At 43.7% G+C, this 22,838-nt stretch overlaps 1 protein-coding gene across 1 annotated transcript in view; it reads right to left on the minus strand.

Moving 5' to 3' along the window:
• kcnh5b (potassium voltage-gated channel, subfamily H (eag-related), member 5b) overlaps nt 1–21,391 on the minus strand; it is a 102,006-nt gene extending 80,615 nt beyond the window's left edge. Inside the window, exons 1-4 of the mRNA XM_071365885.1 lie at nt 21,189–21,391; nt 19,783–19,906; nt 2,156–2,262; nt 1,883–2,011 (exon numbers count right to left, since the gene is read on the minus strand). Coding sequence (XP_071221986.1) covers nt 1,883–2,011; nt 2,156–2,262; nt 19,783–19,906; nt 21,189–21,261 — 433 coding nt within the window. The 5' untranslated portion in view covers nt 21,262–21,391. The remainder of the gene's footprint in view (nt 1–1,882; nt 2,012–2,155; nt 2,263–19,782; nt 19,907–21,188) is intronic.
• Nucleotides 21,392–22,838: the final 1,447 nt, after the last annotated feature.

The following is a 22,838-nucleotide window of genomic DNA, read 5'->3' on the forward strand; positions in this document are numbered from 1 at the left end:
TGTACAGGATGAAATATAAGACCAGTCAAACCCTTTCAGGTGCCATTACCACAGAGAGAAACAGGGATCTGAAATAGCCCTCAGCTCCAGGGTCTCTAACCTCATATCCTCTTTCACTTCCTTTCAAAAGTAGGTTAATTCAGCTATTTTTCCCAAAGGGCAGCAAGGTGAAAGGAGACCAGTGGCAGAGACCCACACAGGCCACAGCGGCAGCCTACTCAAAATGGCACTGCAACAGATACAACTGACCTCCCCTCGGATGAAGAGAGTGTTAGGAGTTGTGTAACTCATTGTATACCGCCAGGGCAAAGCAGCACTCCACACCGACCATGTAAAGAGCCCCCAATCTTTACTGTAATATCCCAAAATAGCCTTGTAAAAAAGGCTAATGTGCATTCTGCTAGCCCTCGAGAAAACAAAAAGAAAACAACCCGACCAGAACAACCTAATACAATGTGGCGAAGCATCACCCCCGAACAAACTGCATATGATGATCAAATAATTTCTGCTCAAATACAGTCAGAGTACCCCCTCGAAATCTTTAGCAGCAGTGGCTGCTGAATTGTTGCCACCAATGCAAACAATATGAGATAGTCGTCGGCTCAATGACTGGAAGTCTATGGGAACAGCTAGCATGTCATTGCCCTAACACTAGTAGCAATGCAACCCCCCCCCCCCTCCGCACGCTACCCTTGCCACCACTACTGAACAAAAATCCCAGGGGAAACACTGACAGTGAATACTTAACACTTTTGAATTCAAAGCGTGGACGAATACGTGTGGAAAGGCTAATCAGTCTAGATGGAGTGTCTCCTCCTCAGCTGATGTGAATGGGTGTTGAGCTGTGGGAGCAGCTTGAGCTATAGCATGAGGAGGTTGTGTTTCTATAGTGTCAGCATTCAGCTTCCATACCCTTCAGACCCATCCATGTCTGCCATCCCATCCCATAACACTGGACAGTCCACACTACAGCTCTGCTCTGGGTACACTCCTAATCAGTGACCCCTTGACAAGGTCTGGACACACAGCAGTCATTCTATGGTAAGGTCATCACAAGCAATTAGAGGACAGATGCTAATAAGCTCCTAATAAAATACAAAATAGTGGAAAATATAAACGGATTAGAGTAACGTTAAGGGAACCGCGGGCACTGAATGCGGTGCTCATTTCACCCCGGAGGATTTCAATGGCTTCATGTTAGTAGTTTACATACTGAACTTTTAATGTTACATTGTAAATTGAGACTGTATAATTTTATTTGTAAAATGTATGAATGGAATGTATACATGTAAATTGAATCGTATTTGTTTTTTTGTTTTTTTTTACAAAAGATGAAAGTCCCTTAACTTGACTAAAAACAACAAGTTGCATGTCCTGTAAAATGTTCAACAAAACGTCATCTTTTGACAATATCCCTGACTGTCATGGTATTGTTTCTGGTCAACCTGCTCCCAACATTAACAGCATGTAAAGCCCATATTAATCATCATGTGTTGATCATCATGTGTTAGTCATCTTCCAATCCCATGAGCTTGGTTTTCCCACCAGTAAGTAAGTCTCTGACGAGGCATGGTGATGGGGAGTCTGCACCGCGGGGGGGAGTGGTCCCTCAGGGGTACAGCATTCTTCTTGTCAAAGGGCAAACACACCCGCTTAACACTGCTAAGAACAGAACCCAGGGCAAAGTCCTGACAACGTGCATCACTCATCTAGGAGGAGAGGGTAAAAACATCCACATCTTCTGTAGGTTCTGCCCACAACAATCACAAGACCTTTTTATCTCCAGTAATTCATAGACTGGCTCTTCATAACAAGCAAACAGCCACAGTTCAGCATGATCGAGACCCACAGAGAGACTTACCCGAAGTGGACTCGTCCTTACCCTTAGTGGACTCGTCCTCGATGGGCTGCTTGAAGACAGTGATGTCTTTGAAGGTGCACAGGAAGAGAACCACTTTGTCATTCTCATTCCTGATGGGGGCCACCTGCATATAGAACCACACTGGCGCCCCTGCAGACAGAATGGATTCTTTACAATGTAGTAGTAACAGTTGCTTTTCTCATAAGGTGCATTTTGTTTACATTTTCCTTTTTATACAATAGAATAGAATATACAGTACATATACAATGTGAACAATTAAATGTGAACACTCACTGTTCTTCCTGTATAGCAAGACCTCAAAGCAGTTGGACTCATAATTATCAAATGTCTCTCTGACTTTGTCTATTGTCTTCTTGTCCGTCAGCTCTCCATACATAAAACTGGAAGAAAAGTGACGAATAAAATCAAAAGGATTAGTCATTTGATCCTAACCACAGGTCTACATGCCAGATGTCATACGGCATCAATTATGACAGTTATTAATCAATTAATGATCTAACTCATAAAAGCTCTACTCCTCTTCATAGGCTCTGAATGTTATTCCTAATACTGGTGTGGGACCAGTTAAGAAAATGACTGTGCCTTTGGAACACCTGCTGCTGTGGTTCCTGAGCTTACCACTAACCACTAGTCTACCCTTCCCTGATCAAGGCTGAGTTTAGATAGCCTGAGGGTAAAGGGTAGGAGGCATTAGTTTTTACTCACCAGAGTAACATCAAAGTGTGGTCAAACAATTAGTAACTTATTTGTAGTCATGATCTGGTTACCTATAACTACAAACATAGTTATGTTTAGCATTTTTACATACAGTTGAAGTCGGAAGTTTACATACACCTTAGCCAAATACATTTATTTGGCTAAGTTTTTCACAATTCCTGACATTTAATCCTAGTAAAAATACCCTGTTTAGGTCAGTTAGGATCACCATTTTATTTAAGAAATGTGAAATATCAGAATAATAGTAGAGAGAATGATTTATTTCAGCTTTTATTTCTTTCATCACATTCCCAGTGGGTCAGAAGTTTACATACACTCAATTAGTATTTGGTAGCATTGCCTTTAAATTGTTCAACTTGGGTCAAATGTTTAGGGTAGCCTTCCACAAGCTTCCCACAATAAGTTGGGTGAATTTTGGCCCATTCCTCCTGACAGAGCTGGTGTAACTGAGTCAGGTTTGTAGGCCTCCTTGCTTGCACACGCTTTTTCAGTTCTGCCCACAAATTCTCTATAGGATTGAGGTCAGGGCTTTGTGATGGCAACGCCAATACCTTGACTTTGTTGTCCTTATGCCATTTTGCCACAACTTTGGAAGCATGCTTGGGGGTCATTGTCCATTTGGAAGACCCATTTGTGACCAAGCTTTAACTTCCTGACTGATGTCTTGAGATGTTGCTTCAATATATCCACATAATTTTCCTGCCTCATGATGCCATCTATTTTGTGAAGTGCACCAGTCCCTCCTGCAGCAAAGCACCCCCACAATATGATGTTGCCACCCCCGTGCTTCACGGTTGGGATGGTGTTCTTTGGCTTGCAAGCCTCCTCCTCCCGACAAGCCTCCTCCTCCCGAAGCCTCCTCCCAAAAAGTACGATCTTTGTCCCCATGAGCAGTGGCTTCTTCCTTGGTGAGCGGACTTTCAGGTTATGTCGATATAGGACTTGTTTTACTGTGGATATAGATACTTTTGTACCAGTTTCCTCTAGCATCTTCACAAGGTCCTTTGCTGTTGTTCTGGGATTGATTGGCACTTTTCGCACCAAAGTACGTTCATCTCTAAAAGACAGAATGCGTCCCCTTCCTGAGCGGTATGACGGCTGGTGTTTATACTTGCGTACTATTGTTTGTACAGATGAACGTGGTACCGTCAGGCGTTTGGAAATTGCTCCCAAGTATGAACCAGACTTGTGGAGGTCTACAATTTTATTTCTGAGTTCTTGGCTGATTTCTTTAGATTTTTCCATGATGTCAAGCAAAGAGGCACTGAGTTTGAAGGTAGGCCTTGAAATACATCCACAGGTACACCTCCAATTGACTCAGATTATGTTAATTAGCCTATCAGAAGCTTCTAAAGCCATGACATTATTTTCTGGAATTTTCCAAGCTGTTTAAAGGCACAGTCAACTTAGTGTATGTAAACTTCTGATACAGTGAATTATAAGTGAAATAATCTGTCTGTAAACAATTGTTGGAAAAATGACTTGTGTCATGCACAAAGTAGATGTCCTAACCAACTTGCCAAAACTATAGTTTGTTAACAAGAAATTTGTGGAGTGGTTGAAAAACGAGTTTTAATGACTCCAACCTAAGTGTATGGAAACTTCCGACTTCAACTGTATTTCTTAACTTATTTCCAAGAGATCTTCTGAACTATTCACAATGCACTATTTGTCAACGTCATATGGACAACCGGTGCTACTTAGCTAGTTCCAGCAGGCTAGTTCCAGTTAGCTGCTGGCCATGCTAGCATGTAACTGGAATGTGTCATAAAGGCACACAGGTGTCATTTGTAATGCCACATACAAGAAGCATTGGTGAGTCATCATCTTATATATCTGCCCTAGTTACTTTGGATTTGATATGTTGTTTTGTCTTCTCGTATGTCACATTTATAGTTCTCACCTCACGTCATGACCAGGCAGTTATTGTGAACCAGCTGTCAATACTAACAATTGATTAGAATAAAAGCTGAGGAAGAGGAAGATGATGTGATCATTGGGTGAGTAGTGACGTGGATATTGTAAATTGTGAACACAACTTGGTTTGCCCTACAGCATCTGTAAAAATGTCTGCCATTCTAATAAGGTCTGACATATATTTTATTCACTCTAGGGAGCCCAAAGCTTCAGCCAGTCTGGACGAGGAAATACTTGTTTTGTGTTCCAGTCCCAACTGATGAAGCTTTTCCAAGTCTGTGTTGGGAGTGGAGATTCCAGAGACTACGTCAACAGCCAGACGAACAGCGCTCAACATCACACAGATCTGCAGTTCGCGCAACCATGTGAGAGAATGATCCAGCCAGCCTATGATTGGGAGGGTGCCAGCAGGCAATCTGCTCCTTTTTGCTGCCATTTTGGTGTCAAGTTGTATGCCGACCAATGTCCTCCAAATGCTTTGCATGATGGGAGTGGCCACCATTCATCTCAGCACATTCTTCTGTCACCAGCATAGCCACCTTGAGCCAGCAGTCTTCAAGACATGGGATGTCGAGCAGAGTGGCACCATCGAAATCCTCAAAGAAATGGGTGGAGATCTGTTCTTGGCAACATATGGAGGGATAGTCCCGGAGTGATAGTCTGGCCACTCTCCAAAGTTTGGGACATTCACTGCTGTTGAAAAGAGAATCAACAAGATCCTGAATATATAAATTGTTAAAACCTCTTAGCGCACGGATCCCGCTATCGGGATCAAAATTGACAACATCCGGTGAAGCTGGAGCGCGCCAAATTCAAATTACAAAATTGTAATATTAAACATTCATGAACATACAAGTGTCTGACATCATTTAAAAGCTTAACTTCTTGTTAATCCAACCGCGTTGTCAGATTTGTAAAAAGGCTTTACGGCGAAAGCATACCATGCCATTATCTGAGGACAGCGCCTCACATCAAAATACTTTTTCAAATCAGCACAGGCGTCACAAAATCCCAAATAGCAATAAAATAAATCACTTACGTTTGAAGATCTTCCTCTGTTTGCAATCACAAGTGTCCCAGCTACACAATGAATGGTCGTTCTGTTCGATAAAGTCCTTCTTCATATCCCAAAACTTTCCGTTTAGTTGGCGCGCTTGATTCAGTAATCCACTTGTTCAACATGCATACAAACGAATCCAAAAAGTTACCAGTAAAGTTCATCCAAACAAGTCAAACGATGTTTCTAATTAATCCTCAGGTACTCTAATATTTAAATAAACGATCAAATTTAAGACGGAGAATAGTATGTTCAACGGGGAAGCTAAATAACGAAGAGCGCGCACCTCAATCACACGCGCAACAAGACTACTTTTCTAATGAGAGACACCTTGGGAAAAACTACAACTACTCATTCGTTTTTCAAAAAACAAGCCTGAAACCCTTTCTAAAGACTGTTGACATCTAGTGGAAGCCATAGGAACTGCAATCTGGGAGCTATTTATTTGTGTATCCCATAGACTAGCATTGAAATGGCCTGTGACCTTGTGACGTAGAAGTCCGTCACTGGCCGCGGGCAGCATTTGGTTCTTTAACGCACGCACACATTCATCACTCCTCCCTGCTCCGTTATAAGATAAGTTAACAATGTGGGTCGACACATAAATTAACTTCTGTCTTGGTACATACATTTCATACTTGTCAGTGTTCATATTTAAGATATGCAATATTTATTATACTTATCAATGTTGTGGATGAGCGCTTTGTTTGTTCGTTCTGTTCCTCTCTCTTTCCATCTCTGTAGCTTCCGGGTATGCTGGAAAAGGACCCGAGCTAAGGGATTGGGCTGACTTTATAGTGCCTGTCCCAAATGGCTCATTAATGTAAATGGGCATATGGGCATATTGAAAGATACTGTCAGTAGTGATGTAATGTTGTAAATGTTATGTTGTGATATTGTTTAAAACCGTGTTGCAATGTATATCCTTTAGAATGTTTAGTTCATGGAAAATGTAGGTTTGTATAGTTAATTGCTTAATTAATCAGTGTTAATTGTTCTGAGGGGAGGGGCTAGCCCTACAAAAGGAGCCTCTCTTTCAGTTCATGGAGAGGCATTTTGGATCGAGCTGTGGATGGGGCAGCATTGTTTTTAAGCTGTACCATAAGGTAGACGTTTGATGGCAGTACTGTTGTTTTTGTTCCGGAATCACCTTGTAAATTAACACCTTTGCACAGAAGAACTTTGTGGCTCCGCCATCTTTTTATTTTGATAGAGGTTAGGTTTTCCAGTTTAGCCTTCTGGCCTACTCTACGTGACAGACCTAAAAAGAAAATTCCAGATGGATTTTCCTCGGGTTTTCGCCTGCCATATCAGTTATTTTATACTCACAGACATTATTTTAACAGTTCTAGAAACTTCAGAGGGTTTTCTATCCAATGCTACCAATTATATGCATATCCTAGCTTCTGGGCCTGAGTAACAGACAGTTTACTTTGGGCACATCATTCATCCGAACTTCCAAACACTGCCCCCTAGCCCTAAGAGGTTTTAATCTAATACATTTACAGTGCATTCGGAAAGTATTCAGACCCCTTGACTTTTTCCACATTTTGCTACGTTACAGCCTTATTCTAAAATGTATTAAATATTTTGTTTCCCCTTCATCAATCTACGCACAATACCCCATAATGGCAAAGCGAAAACAGGTTTTTAGACACATTCGCAAATGTATTAAATATAAAAAACAGAAATACCTTATTTACAAAAGTATTCTAACCCTTTGCTATGAGACTCGAAATTGAGCTCAGATGCATCCTGTTTCAATTGATCATCCTTGAGATGTTTCTACAACTTGATTGGAGTCCACCTGTGGTAAATTCAATTGATTAGACATAATTTCAAAAGGCACACACCTGTCTATATAAGGTCCCACAGTTGACAGTGCATGTCAGAGCAAAAACCAAGCCAAACCAAGTGGAAGGAATTGTCCTTAGAGCGCAGACACAGGATTGTGTCAAGGGTATATCTGCAGCATTGAAGGTCCCCAAGAACACAGTGGCCTCCAATATTCTTAAATGGAAGAAGTTTGGAACAACCAAGACTCTTCCTAGAGCTGGCCGCCCAGCCAAACTGAGCAATTGGTGGAGAAGGGCCTTGATCAGTGAGGTGACCCGATGGTCACTTTGAAAGCGCTCCAGATTTCCTCTGTGGAGATGGGAGAACCTTCCAGAAGAACAACCATCTCTGCAGCACTCCACCAATCAGATCTTTATGGTAGAGTGGCCAGACGGAAAACCCTCCTCAGTAAAAGGCACATGACAGCCCGCTGGAGTTTGCAAAAAGGCACCTAAAGCATCGCTTTGATATTTGGCTAAATGTAAGAAATATTTAACTTTGTGTCATTATACTGTATAAGTGGGTATGACTATTCTACTCATCCATGTGTACATTTTTATTACCCGTTTTCTACTGTGATTAGCTCTATACAAGAAAATTGACACCACTCGAGAGGGTGTGCTGATGTTGGGCAGTGGCGGAACTCCACTATCAACCACCCCTACTGGTCATGACTCCTGAAGAAAGCAGGGGAATTATTGTGCCAAAATGGAAACGTTACGCTGTACCACATTCAGAACCAGCATACCAACCTACTGATGCCACTCATGCCTTTGTGTCATCATACACCACTGCAAGCAGAGGAACGGACAAACGAGTGGCTGGAACTAAGTCAGTGTACATATCCTACGTGTAGTACATGGATTTTTACAGAACAGCCAATCTTACATTTGCATTCACCTTATGATCTTACAATATAATAGTTCATTCTGTTTTTAAATCAAATTCCAGACTCTGGGACCTCAATGGGTTTGGAGAAAATTCTACATGTGGCCTTGATCCTGAAGGACATCTCGCAACTATCCACTGACTACCAGACATCAGGGCTAGAGGAGTACCACTCTCTGATGCTACACTTCCTGTCGAAGCGCTACCTTCTCCCACAAGGGAATGCATGCAGTGTTGGTAAAGCAATACTACTGAATCTGTCATTATTACAGTCAAGTGTATCAAAACCCTTTCCATTGTTTGTGTCTCTCAGTTGGAACCCAACTCAAATGTTTCCTGTGCTTCTTTTTTTATCCTTTTTTGTTTTAGCTCTTGCAGCCTTTTTTCTTTTTTTGAACCTTTATTTAACGAGGCAAGTCAGTTAAGAACAAATTCTTATTTACAATGATGCCCTAGGAACAGTGCCTTGTTCAGGGGCAGAATGACAGATTTTCACCTTGTCAGCTCGAGGATTTGATCTTGCAACTTTTTGGTTACTAGTCCAACGCTCTAACCACTAGTCTACCTGCCGCCCCAGCCTTGCGTTAAAATGAGAACAGTGGACGGATGCAGGCAGTGACAAAAGACAACCTGCTGAGGTACTCCCTCTCCTTCCCAATGGCCAAGAATTTTGGATACACAATTAGGCCAATGAAGACCAAAACTACCTAAGTCAAATTATATAAATGTTGAAATGCCTGTTATTATTTGTGTATTTACAGACTACGCTGCCAAAATAGTGAAAGCTGTGGTTTGTCCCCCCCTACTCCCGGAGGACGAGTCAGACACCAGGATCCTGGAATCACCTCCACCACTCTGTAGCCAGTTTCAGCATCCCACGAAGGACCAGGCAATGAGGGATTATATAATGTTTTGGGTTCTTTTTTTTTACATGCGGGTGGCTCTCCTCGTGCCTCAGCTTCTCCAGCCTGCTCTGGAATGACTTGAGACAGTACTCATGCAGCAAGTATTGTTATCTCATTGGTAAAATACTGTGTCGTAATATTTGTATATTAAGGCAGCTTATACAATGTTAAAAACATTACAATACATTCACAGATTTCACAACACACTGTGCCCTCAGGCCCCTACTCCACCACTACCACATATCTACAGTACTAAATCCATGTGTATAGTACATATGCTATTGTGTGTGTGTTTGTATGCATGTGTCTGTGCCTATGTTTGTGTTGCTTCACAGTCCCCTCTGTTCCATAAGGTGTTTTTCTAAATCTAATTTTACTGCTTGCATCAGTTACTTGATGTGGAGTTGATTCAAAGTCTAAATGTTTGAGTAACTTCAGAATAATTTTCTGTCTTTCTCCCTGTCTCTTTCTCTAGGAAACTGATTACCACCTCAGTCCAACATCAGCCTTCTAATGTCACGCTGCCATCAACACACCTGCATCTAGCCCTAAGCTGATTTCTGCTGCACCACTCGGGAGCCCCAAGTGGGGGGCACTTGAAGCCTGTGTAGGACATGTTCTCCTCATTTTGTGAACCTATTTCTTATCCCATTGACTGCACACGCTGGAAGTGGCACACGGTTGTGCCGCCCCAGATAGCTCCAAATCCAGCTGATCAACTGCCTGTGTCTGAACTTTCTAAAAATAAAGGGAAAAAGTTTATTACTATTGGTAGGGGGAGTGGTGTAACATTACTTGATTGCATTCGATTGATGATTTTATTTAAAGATTAGCTAACTCGTGTTGAGTATGGACTCGGTGTCAGCATATGGTCCTGCCAATAAGTATTGTAGGCCGTGCGCAGCACATTGACATCCAAGTAGATTGTGGGGAAGCCAGAATGTTGCATTATACCACCCACTAGGAGTTACGTAATAAGTGATATTATAGGGTGTATTCTCAGTAGCAAACTAGCAAGCCATATTACCAATCAACATTCCCTACACGTGGAGCCGCATCGCGCACTACAAGTTCAGCACCAGCAAGCTCTCTGTGCCATGCTTCAGGGTCAAATCGAAACAGGAAAGTGATCCCTGCCTGCTCTGCCACCACCTCATCTTCATCAGGTTCTCCAAAATGGTCAGGCCCAAGGGAAACAGAGTTCCTGCTATGCTCGGAGTCGCTGCTTTTGTCAGACATCTTGACATTTCATATCTGGTGGAAGTTTCCTCTGCAGGGATATGCTAGCTGGCAAGACTAGTTAGCTGGCTAAAAAGCTAGCTAGACTTATCACACCAGAAGTGCCTCTCTCTCGCTGGCTCTCTCTTTGTTTTTGCTAACTCAGCCTACAGTCCTTGCCATGATGGGCCACAGCCGTCAATATGTAAGTCTCCACTCTGTCTTAGCTTTTTTTTATTTTTTTTTATCTGTTGACGGGTTTTGTTTTAGTCATGTTCTGTGGGTTACTGCCTGTGCTCGCTGGTCTTCATTTTTATAATGTTAACTGGCTGGCTAGTTCGCTGGCTAAGATAACGTTAACTGCATATACAGTTCTGTAGAGAAGCGTCAAATTAACACATCCAGGCCAGATGCCAACCACAATAACAATACACAAGGATTCCCTCTCTTCACTGGCCAGAGAACAAAGGAAGATGGAGGGCCACTCTCAGCAAGCTCACAGCAGGAGTCGGCCTTCTCCTCTTTTGCTCATCTCACACCTCTAGCAAAGATGTTTATAACTAACCCAAGAAAGACCACAGCCTGTCGTTTCCAATAGGAACAAATTGGTCATAGTGGGCAGAACAAGCAAGGAGGGGGGCAGAGCTAAGCACGAGCTAGCGAGATCCTATTGGCACGTTCTAGCATTTATTTGCATATTTCCGTAGGGAACACCTACTCTGAAGTGAGCGTGTGCAATAACTAAATTCGCCCTTGTACTCCTTCTAGACAAGCAATTTTTGGAAACTTTGGCAAAGAGTAAAAATTCTACCAAACGTAGTCCACTCTGTTCATAATAGATTATACTTTTGGGAACAGAAAACTGTATTGAGATCAAATGTTTCATCGATGAGAACATTTGCAGAATGTCAACCAAAATCCATATCATTCCATCTTCTCCAACTGCCAGCCACTAGGCTTCTTCTCACCACCATATTTGGTAGTGAGTGGAAACGCCAAGCGGATGCTTCACATTTATACATCTGGTGAAATATCTCATTGTCTCATTGTTCTATCTGTGCCTCTAGTCTTCATCAAAGCTTCTACTATCAGCAACAAGGGTGGCAGGTTTGAACCAAAGAGCACTCCAACTTTTGCTGGAGACATGGACAGAGCAGGATTCTGATGAAGCAAACAGCGTAAACGGACTGAAAATGACATGGTTAAATATGTTGAGATGTGTGTGTACAGTTATTACCAAAAATGTATCCACAAAAAGGATACTGTTTGATATCGCTAAAATGGCGCTGGAGAAATGGCTGCAGTTTTACGGGCGCCCAACCAATTATGCTATTATGTGGGGGGTTTTTCGCATTATTTGTAACTTATTTTGAACATAATGTTTCTGCAACCGTATCTTACGGCAGAAAAGAGCTTCTGGATATCAGGACAGCGATCACTCACCTTGGATTAGACAAAGATTTTTTCAACAACAAGCAAGACTCACATGATATTCTCCAAACACCCGGCAGGGCCGACATCCCAGTTATTCGCAAGAGGAAGCGACGCAGGTACAGAGGACGAAGAGCCGGATGCCTCGTCAGGACCCGCAGAAGGCGAGTAGGAAAGCTGCCGTTACCGTCAATATTACTTGCCAACGTGCAATCAGTGGACAATAAATTAGACGAGGTACGATCACGAATATCCTACCAACGGGACATCAAAAACTGTAATGTTCTATGTTTCACGGAATCGTGGCTGAATGACGACATGGATATTCAGCTAGCGGGATATACGCTGCACCGGCAGGATAGAACAGCACACTCCGGTAAGACGAGGGGGGGGCGGTCTGTGCATATTTGTAAACAACAGCTGGTCCACGAAATCTAAGGAAGTCTCTAGATTTTGCTCGCCTGAAGTAGAGTATATTGTGATAAATTGCAGGCCACACTACTTGCCTAGAGAGTTCTCAGCCATACTTTTCGTGGATATTTATTTACCACCACAAACAGATGCTGGCACTAAGACCACACTCAGTCAGCTGTATAAGGAAATAAGCAAACAGGAAACCACTCACCCAGAGGCGTCGCTCCTAATGGCCGGAGACTTTAATGCAGGAAAACTTAAATCAGTTCTACCAAATCTCTATCAACATGTTAAATGTGCAACCAGAGGGGAAAAAATTCTAGATCACCTCTACTCCACACACAGAGACGCATACAAAGCTCTCCCTCGGCCTCCATTTGGTAAATCCGACCACAACTCTATCATCCTGATTCCTGCTTACAAGCTAAAATTAAAGCAGGAAGCACCAGTGACTCGGTCTATAAAAAAGTGGTCAGATGAAGCAGATGCTAAACTACAGGACTGTTTTGCTATCACAGACTGGAACATGTTCCGAGATTCTTACGATGACATTGAGGAATACACCACATCAGTCACTGGCTTTATCAATAAGTGCATCGAGGACGTCGTCCCCACACTGACTGTACGTACATACCTCAACCAGAAGCCATGGATTACAGGCAACATTCGCACTGAGCTAAAGGGTAGAGCTACCGCTTTCAAGGTGCGGGACTCTAACCCGGAAGCTTACAAGAAATCCAGCTATGCCCTGCGACGAACCATCAAACATGCAAAGCGTCAATACAGGGCTAAGATTGAATCATACTACACCGGCTCTGACGCTCGTCGGATGTGGCAGGGTTTGCAAACTATTACAGACTACAAAGGGAAGCACAGCCGCGAGCTGCCCAGTGACACGAGCCTACCAGACGAGCTAAATCTTTTCTATGCTCGCTTCGAGGCAAGCAACACTGAGGCATGCATGAGAGCATCAGCTGTTCCGGACGACTGTGTGATCACGCTCTCCGTAGCCGACGTGAGTAAGACCTTTAAACAGGTCAACATACACAAGGCTGCGGGGCCAGACGGATTACCAGGACGTGTGCTCCGGGCATGTGCTGACCAACTGGCAGGTGTCTTCACTGACATTTTCAACATGTCCCTGATTGAGTCTGTAATACCAACATGTTTCAAGCAGACCACCATAGTCCCTGTGCCCAAGAACACAAAGGCAACCTGCCTAAATGACTACAGACCCGTAGCACTCACATTCGTAGCCATGAAGTGCTTTGAAAGGCTGGTAATGGCTCACATCAACACCATTATCCCAGAAACCCTAGACCCACTCCAATTTGCATAACGCCCAAACAGATCCACAGATGATGCAATCTCTATTGCACTCCACACTGCCCTTTCCCACCTGGACAAAAGGAACACTTCGTGAGAATGCTATTCATTGACTACAGCTCAGCGTTCAACACCATAGTACCCTCAAAGCTCATCACTAAGCTAAGGAACCTGGGACTAAACACCTCCCTCTGCAACTGGATCCTAGACTTCCTGACGGGCTGCCCCCAGGTGGTAAGGGTAGGTAACAACACATCCGCCACGTTGATTCTCAACACGGGGGTGTGTGCAGGGGTGCTTGCTCAGTCCCCTCCTGTACTCCCTGTTCACTCATGACTGCACGACTCCAACACCATCATTAAGTTTCCTGATGACACAACAGTCAACTGACCGCCTATAGGGAGGAGGTCAGAGACCTGGCCGGGTGGTGCCAGAATAACAACCTATCCCTCAATGTAACCAAGACTAAGGAGATGATTGTGGACTACAGGAAAAGGAGCACCGAGCACGCCCCCATTCTCATCGACGGGGCTGTAGTGGAGCTGGTTGAGAGCTTCAAGTTCCTTGGTGTCCACATCAACAACAAACTAGAATGGTCCAAACACACCAAGACAGTCGAGAAGAGGGCACGACAAAGCCTATTCCCCCTCAGGAAACTAAAAAGATTTGGCAATGGTCCTGAGATCCTTAAAAGGTTCTACAACTGCAACATCGAGAGCATCCTGACCGGTTGCATCACTGCCTGGTACGGCAATTGCTCGGCCTCCGACCGCAAGGCACTTCAGCGGGTAGTGCGTACGGCCCAGTACATCACTGGGGCAAAGCTGCCTGCCATCCAGGACCTCTACACCAGGCGGTGTCAGAGGAAGGCCCTAAAAATGTCAAATGTCAAAGACCCCAGCCACCCCAGTCATAGACTGTTCTCTCTACTACCGCATGGCAAGCGGTACCGGAGTGCCAAGTCTAGGACAAAAAGGCTTCTCAACAGTTTTTACCCCCAAGCCATAAGACTCCTGAACAGGTAACCAAATGGTTACCCGTACTATTTGCATTGTGTGTCCCCCCCCCCCAACCCCTCTTTTACGCTGCTGCTACTCTCTGTTTATCATATATACATAGTCACTTTAACTAAACATTCATGTACATACTACCTCAATTGGCCCGACCAACCAGTGCTCCCACACATTGGCTAACCGGGCTATCTGCATTGTGTCCCACCACCCGCCAACCCCTCTTTTTACACTACTGCTACTCTCTGTTCATCAAATATGCATAGTCACTTTAACCATACCTACATGTACATACTACCTCAATAAGCCTGACTAACAGGTGTCTGTATATAGCCTTGCTACTGTTATTTTCAAATGTATTTTTACTGTTGTTTTATTTCTTTACTTACCTACACACACACACACCTTTTTTTCCGCACTATTGGTTAGAGCCTGTAAGTAAGCATTTCACTGTACCTGTTGTATTCGGCCCACGTGACAAATAAACTTTGATTTGATTTGATCTGTGCGATCACAATCTTCACACATGCAGTGGAAGATGTTATGAGAGTGTACAAAGTACCCTCCATTTATGTGCACAATACAGTGCATTTGGAAAGTATTCAGACCCTTTGAATTTTTCCACATTTTGTTGTTACAGCCTTATTCTAAAATGGATTCAATTGTTTTTTCCCCCTCATATATCTACACACAATACCCAATAATGGCAAAGCAAAACCAGGTTTTTAGAAGTCTGAATACTTTTGGAATGCACTGTGTGTGAACAATTGCCCTGGCCTAAGTTAATCAAATAGCCGACCAATCAGCCTGTCCCAAACCTTAGTAAACTTCTTGAAAAAATTGTGTTTGACCAGATACAATGCTATTTTACAGTTAACAAATTGACAACAGACTTTCAGCATGCTTATAGGGAAGGACATTCAAAATGCACGGCACAAACACAAATGACTGACGATTGGCTGAGAGAAATTGATAGTAAAAGATTGTGGGAGCAGTTTTGTTAGACTTCAGTGCAGCTTTTGACATTATCGATCATAGTCTACTGCTGGAAAAAAGTATGTGTTATGGCTTTACATCCCCATGCTATATTGTGGATAAAGAGTTACCTGTCTAACAGAACAGAACATAACTACTTGTTTTTGTAAGAAGTATTGACACGCCGAATGCACCGAGCTGTCTTTTTAAACCAGTAGCAAACAGCTCGGACATCCATGCATACCCCACAATGGAAGCCTCTCCAACATAATCCAACGTAATCAATTTTGTGATTTCTGATCTTGTCTCATCGCTGCAAATCCCCAACTGGCTCGGGAGAGGTGAAGGTCAAGTCATGTGTCCTCCAAAACATGACACGCCAAGCCGCGCTTCTTAACACCCGCTGGCTTAACCGGGAAGCCAGCTGCACCAATGTGTCGAAGGAAACACCGTTCAACTAAGAACCGAAGTCAGCCTGCAGGCTCCCGGCCCGCCACAAGGACTCGCTGGAGCGCGATGAGCCAAATATAAAGTGCCATTGTTTAAAGTGACTAGTGATATATTTCTTACATCCACTTTTTAATTATTAAAGTGGCTAGAGATTTGAGTCAGTATGTTGGCAGCAGCCACTCAATATTAGTGATGGCTGTTTAACAGTCTGATGGCCTTGAGATAGAAGCTGTTTTTCAGTCTCTCGGCCCCAGCTTTGATGCATATGTACTGACCTCGCCTTCTGGATGATAGCGGGGTGAACAGGCAGTGGCTCGGGTGGTTGTTGTCCTTGATGATCTTTCTGGCCTTCCTGTGACATCAAGTGGTGTAGGTGTCCTGGAGGGCAGGTAGTTTGCCCCCGGTGATGCGTTGTGCAGACCTCACTACCCACTGGAGAGCCTTACGGTTGTGGACGGAGCAGTTGCCGTACCAGGCGGTGATACAGCCCGACAGGATTCTCTCGATTGTGCATCTGTAAAAGTTTGTGAGTGTTTTTGGTGACAAGCCAAATTTCTTCAGCCTCCTGAGGTTGAAGAGGTGCTGTTGCGCCTTCTTCACCACGCTGTCTGTGTTGGTGGACCATTTCAGTTTGTCCGTGATGTGTACGCCGAGGAGTTTAAAACTTTCCACCTTCTCCACTACTGTCCCGTCGATGTGGATAGGGGGGGGGGTGCTCCTTCTGCTGTTTCCTGAAGTCCACAATCATTTCCTTTGTTTTGTTGACGTTGACTGTGAGGTTATTTTCCTGACACCACACTCCGAGGGCCCTCACCTCCTCCCTGTAGGCCGTCTCGTCGTTGATGGTAATTAAGCCTACCACTGTAGTGTCGTCTGCAAACTTCATGATTGAGTTGGAGGCATGCATGGCCACGCAGTCATGAGTGAACAGGGAGTACAGGAGAGGGCTGAGAACACACCCTTGTGGAGCTCCAGTGCGGAGGATCAGCGGGGTGGAGATGTTGTTTTCTACACTCACCACCTGGGGGCAGCCCGTCAGAAAGTCCAGGACCCAGTTGCACAGGGCAGGGTCGAGACCCAGGATCTCGAGCTTAATGACGAGTTTGGAGGGTACTATGGTGTTAAATGCTGAGCTGTCATCAATGAACATTTGGAATTCCTCTTGTCCAGACAGGTTAGGGCAGAGTGCAGCGTGATAGCGATTGCGTTGTTTGTGAACCTATTGGGGCGGTAAGCAAATTGGAGTGGGTCTAGGGTGTCAGGTAGGGTGGAGGTGATATGATCCTTGACTAGTCTCTCAAAGCACTTTATGATGACGGAAGTGAGTGCTACGGGGCGATAGTCGTTTAGCTCAGTTACCTTAGCTTTCTTGGGAACAGGAACAATGGTGGCCCTCTTGAAGCATGTAGGAACAGCAGACTGGGATAGGGATTGATTGAATATGTCAGTAAACACACCAGCCAGCTGGTCTGCGCATGCTCTGAGGACGCGGCTCGGGATGCCGTCTGGGCCGGCAGCCTTGCGAGGGTTAACACGTTTAAATGTTTTACTCACATTGGCTGCGGTGAAGGAGAGCCCGCAGGTTTTGGCAGCGGGCCGTGTCAGTGGCACTGTACTGTCCTCAAAGTGAGCAAAGAAGTTGTTAAGTTTGTCTGGGAGCAAGACATCGGTCTGCGATGGGGCTGGTTTTCTTTTTGTAATCCGTGATTGACTGTCGACCCTGCCACATGTCTCGTGTCTGAGCCATTGAATTGCGACTCTACTTTCTCTCTATATTGACGCTTAGCTTGTTTGATTGCCTTGCGGAGTGAATAGCTACACTGTTTGTATTCGGGCATGTTTCCGGTCACCTTGCCATGATTAAAAGCAGTGGTTCACGCTGTCAGTTCAATCAATCCATGGTTTCTGGTTGGGGAAGGTTTTAATAGTCACCGTCGGTACAACATGACCGATGCACTTGCAAACAAATATATCTTTGTTTTGTAAAGATATCTACTGTCTCTAAGAATACATTGCCTGATATTTTGAGAACTTAATTGCCCATAAGTTGATCGTAGTTATAATTGTAACTATTTTACAGTTTCATGCTGATTTATAGCCCCGTTAATAATTTCATAGTAATAAGCGTACACACTCCCTTACAATTCTCTGATAACTGGTTAGCTGTGGTTATGTATTACAAAAACATTGGTTTTATTTTAATGTATCTGTGAGCTAGTTGTTGATAGCAACTTGCTGACTCAGGAAGTGCTAATGTAACGTTAGCAGGCTGGTAGGAATAACGTTAGAAAGCTAGTAGGGCTAATGTTAGCAGGGTGGTAGGGATAACGTTAGAAGGCTAGTAGGGCTAATGTTAGCAGGGTGGTAGGGATAACGTTAGAAGGCTAGTAGGGCTAATGTTAGCAGGGTGGTAGGGATAACGTTAGAAAGCTAGTAGGGCTAATGTTAGCAGGGTGGTAGGGATAACGTTAGAAGGCTAGTAGGGCTAATGTTAGGAGGCTGGTAGGGATAACGTTAGAAGGCTAGTAGGGCTAATGTTAGCAGGCTAGTTGGTTAGAAATCTTACAAGCTGACTTGTAACAATGTATTCATACAATATTTGCTTTTAAGTTGGCTGTAGAGTGCAAACAAAGTTATTTATGTTGGAGTTCACATTATAGGGAATAGGCTGGCTTGCCAGGACCTCCATATTACATCACACCCCACAAATGTTTTTTCCAGACTGATTTCGTCATTCTTCATCATTCGGATCAGTTTTATGTAATAACTAGAAGGGGTAAAAAAAGTGAGGTGTAACTTTGCGCTGGGACTTTTGATGCAAATTCTTTTTTAAATTATTCTTTTTTTAAATGTACCCCCTTTTTCGATCTTGTCTCATTGCTACAACTCCCTAACAGGATCGTAGGCGAAGGTCAAGTCATGCGTCCTCTGAAACATGAACCGCCAAACATCGCTTCTTAACACCTGCAGCTTAACCCGGAAGCCAGCCGCACCAATGTGTCGGAGGAAACACTTTTCAACTGACAACCATGGTCGGCCTGCAGGCGCCCGGCCCGGCACAAGGAGTCGCTAGAGCGCGATGAGCCAAATAAATGACCAAACCCTCCCCTAAGCCGTATGATGCTGGGCCAATTGTGCGCCGCCCTATGGGACTCCCGATCACAGCTGGTTGTGACACAGCCCGGGAATGACACCGGGTCTGTAGCACTGTGAAGCAGTGCCTTAGACCACTGCGCCACTCGGGAGGTCCTTTGATGTGTATTCTAATGAAAATCCATATGTTACATGTGGTTACATTTATGCTACCTACCCTTTAAGGCCAATGCTCCTCCACTCCCATAGAATCACATGTTAAGGACGACTTTAGCCCCAGGCTTAACAAGCCCTTAGCCCTGGTCGAAGGCCAGGAAAACCTCAAGTGAAGCTTTTGGAGTTGTATTTTAAAGATGGCCTCACCTTGGGGGGACTGACTGGTTTCCCTTTGCAACAGTCATTTGTTCCATTTGAAACTCTTTCTATAAGCAGCAGGCAGTACATGGACTCATTCAGTACTAGTGGAACACCAGATTCAGTGAGTCTCTTGCAATGTGATGTTCAGACAGCTCAGGTGATAAACTGACTTACTTCACTTTAATGAAGGCACTTTTCAAAGTATTCTACAGTGGTTTAGTGGTCATCTATAACGGCAGATACAGTACACATACAAAGGGGCATAATAAAATAATTACTATATTACCATACAACAACCATCCTTACCTGCAAGTGCTGCTCTTTTGCATAACCTCAGCCCTGTGGAACCCAGAGAGCTTGCAGAATCCATCATTACTGTATACTACAGGCCACCCCACGATCTGGGCGTTCCCCAGGAGGAAGCTGGTCTCTGTGAGGAAAGGTCGAAGTAAACAGGTGTGTGGTGAGGGGGATGGCTCTGGTGTAAAATGTCTGCAAACACTCAGATGGTCTGTCACAACCCATTGGCGATGCGTGATGAGAGTGACCCCACACAATGAAGCCTAACACAGTGATGACGTGTCCATCAAATGTCTCGCTCTTTTGTGGTCCATATAATTATGACACTACACTCAGTAGCTTGTCCTACGTCCACAACAACAACCATAAGTTAATCAGAGAGGGAGAGTTTACAGCACATATGTCTTAACTCTGCTGCCAAGTCCACAGCAGCTTCTCTGCATTAGAGATTCTATACCTCAGCTGCTGCAGTTTCACTGGGGTTTCGCTGATAGACAAGAGAGTGATTCATTTCTCAGGTTGTTAATAGCACAATATGGATCATCACGTTTCTGTACGCAGAAACTTGGAGAGAAATAACAATTTATAGACAGAGCAAAGCATGCGAGGACTGATCATCCATGATTTCATAATTATAGTTTTAACCATGTTTTGAGGCTACATTTACTTTGTAAATGTTTGTTTACATTTACTTTGTTTAGAAACATTGGAGTAAAACAAGCTTATATTTTGGGTTGTGATGGGGTACAACAGTTGAACTAAGCTCATGCGGCATTTATAAGTTATATTCTTCAAGAATCAATGAGTACAAATCATTCATTTATAAATCCCAAAATGTATGTAGCAATTGCAGATTGCCCCTTTAAGTAATGACATAAATTTTACTGCATCCTGCATGCTGATTCTTTTTACTGCAAATGTATAAAGCCTATAGCTGAACACTTTGCCAAGAAGTGATATACACACACCACAAATAGCCAAATAAATATAAGAGAGTAGTCTAATGATTGCTAAATGGATTGCAAATTAAGCTATTGTTATCTATTTTTGATATGGCCTACAAATGAACTTACAAATAATCACTAAAACAATTTACATGATATCTGAAAATAAATATATTTTATATTGACCTCAATGAAATATAATTTCCGTGCAACATGACTGGCAGTATATCAAATTCAGCAGCCTATGCACTACCATGATGAACACCAAATCGCCTTGGCATGACGTCATCGATTAAACTTTGTAAACAAACTACCAGATAATTTTAACAATAAAGGCAAGTCATATAAAAAACAATGATTAGACTATGAATAGACTAGAATTATCTTTTGAAAAAAAAAAGGAAGGCAATCATCCAAACTATTTAAAGCTGTTTGTTATGGAAACCCACGAACAGGTACATTGCTTACCACTTGAGCGCCGGACAATGTTTTCCAAAAAAGTATTCTGCGGTGCCACAAGCCCTCTCTTTCCCCCGGGCATCCTGGGGCCAGGCGGTGGTTGTGAGGTGGTTGGCGGTTTTGATGCTGCTTATCGGAGGACGGCAGTGTGGGTGGGTATTAGCCGGTGGGATGGAGAAGCTCATTGTAACACTGCGCTTCAGCTGCTGAGAGCGCACTGTGGCACAGACGCGCGCCTCCGAAGCGCTGCATTCTGCAGGCTCCCGGGGTGTGATAACGCATGCGTATCACCACACACAACACGCTCCTTAATATAGGCGTCGGGGGATCTCTGCGGTGTACATCTAGGTTTCCCAGTATGCAGGGGGAAACGGTTAACACACTTGCTTTTTGGCGAACTATTTTCACTGACGCGCTGACACCTTTTCAAACAATTACTGCAACATATCCACAAAACAATGTGCCTCCATGTCGAGAACGTTAAATAGGCAAACTAGACAAAAACATTTTTATTTTATTTAACTAGGCAAGTCAGTTAGGAAGAAATTCTTATTGACAATGACAGCCTACCCCGGCTAAACCCGGACAACGCTGGGTCAATTGTGCGCAGCCCTTTGGGGCTCCCAGTTCCTTAGACCGCTGCGCCACTCGGGAGCCCAGACAATACAGTGTAAACAACTTAATAGATGTTATGAAGATGATCTAAGAGACATTGGATTGTGTTGACTGAGAAGACTGCTTTGAAACGGTGAGTCATCTCCAGTGAACGCAGAAAACACATTAGAAGTCTTGTATCTACTGAGTCCCCAATTGGTACTTGGTAATAGGACCCAGGGGAACTGAGTCCCCCACCAAGAAACACATAACTGCAACAGGTGTTGCATAAGGGACTTGCACTGTATGGACTGTCACTTGTGACAGTCAGTGTGACAGTGTTTTGTTTCTGTTTTTCATGCCATGACGCAGGTTGGTCTTTCAATATGGCTCAGGCTGAATATAAAATACATACAGGGCAAACTAAAAGGTTTATGCCAATTTTTTTCATTCTATTATAGGCTACAAAGGCTATATACATCTTCATAGAAATCCCCTGTCTGTTCAACAGCAGACGCCTGAATATCTTCAATCTGTCAAACAGAATGTCAGAAGCAGAAGCACTTCAGAAGAGATATCCAAATAAATATGTGTGAGAAAGCGGGTAGGGGTGGGAGTGTGTGCACTGCCAAGTGTTCCCACAGGACGTCTCTAATTGGCCCACTTGCATCACAGAGTATCAGACATATGTGACAGTGCAGGTTGGACAGCTGCCTTCCTGAGTTGTAATACTAATAGACCTAGGATCCTGTTCACAGGCAGGCAGTCGTACAGGAATGGATCATCTCTTCAACCCTATTACTCAGAAATGAAATGTGTGCCACCACCATGCAGCTGAACATGCTGCATAGCCAGCTCTCAGCTCTCAAGTCAATTCTGAGTGGCTCTGAGACGTTGACATGTGATTGAGGTGGAGAGGAGTCCAAACGTCACTGTAAGATATAAGCAAGACAGTAAGAACCTGTCAGGAGAAACAAGGAAAATCCAGATTAAAAATCCACCTCTTACCGAATATGCACTATTTATTCAACTCTACCTCTTGACTCCGATGTAACACTTTTTTGA

Source organism: Salvelinus alpinus, chromosome 25 (genome assembly GCF_045679555.1).
Source record: "Salvelinus alpinus chromosome 25, SLU_Salpinus.1, whole genome shotgun sequence".
NCBI classification, from domain to species: Eukaryota; Metazoa; Chordata; class Actinopteri; order Salmoniformes; family Salmonidae; genus Salvelinus; species Salvelinus alpinus.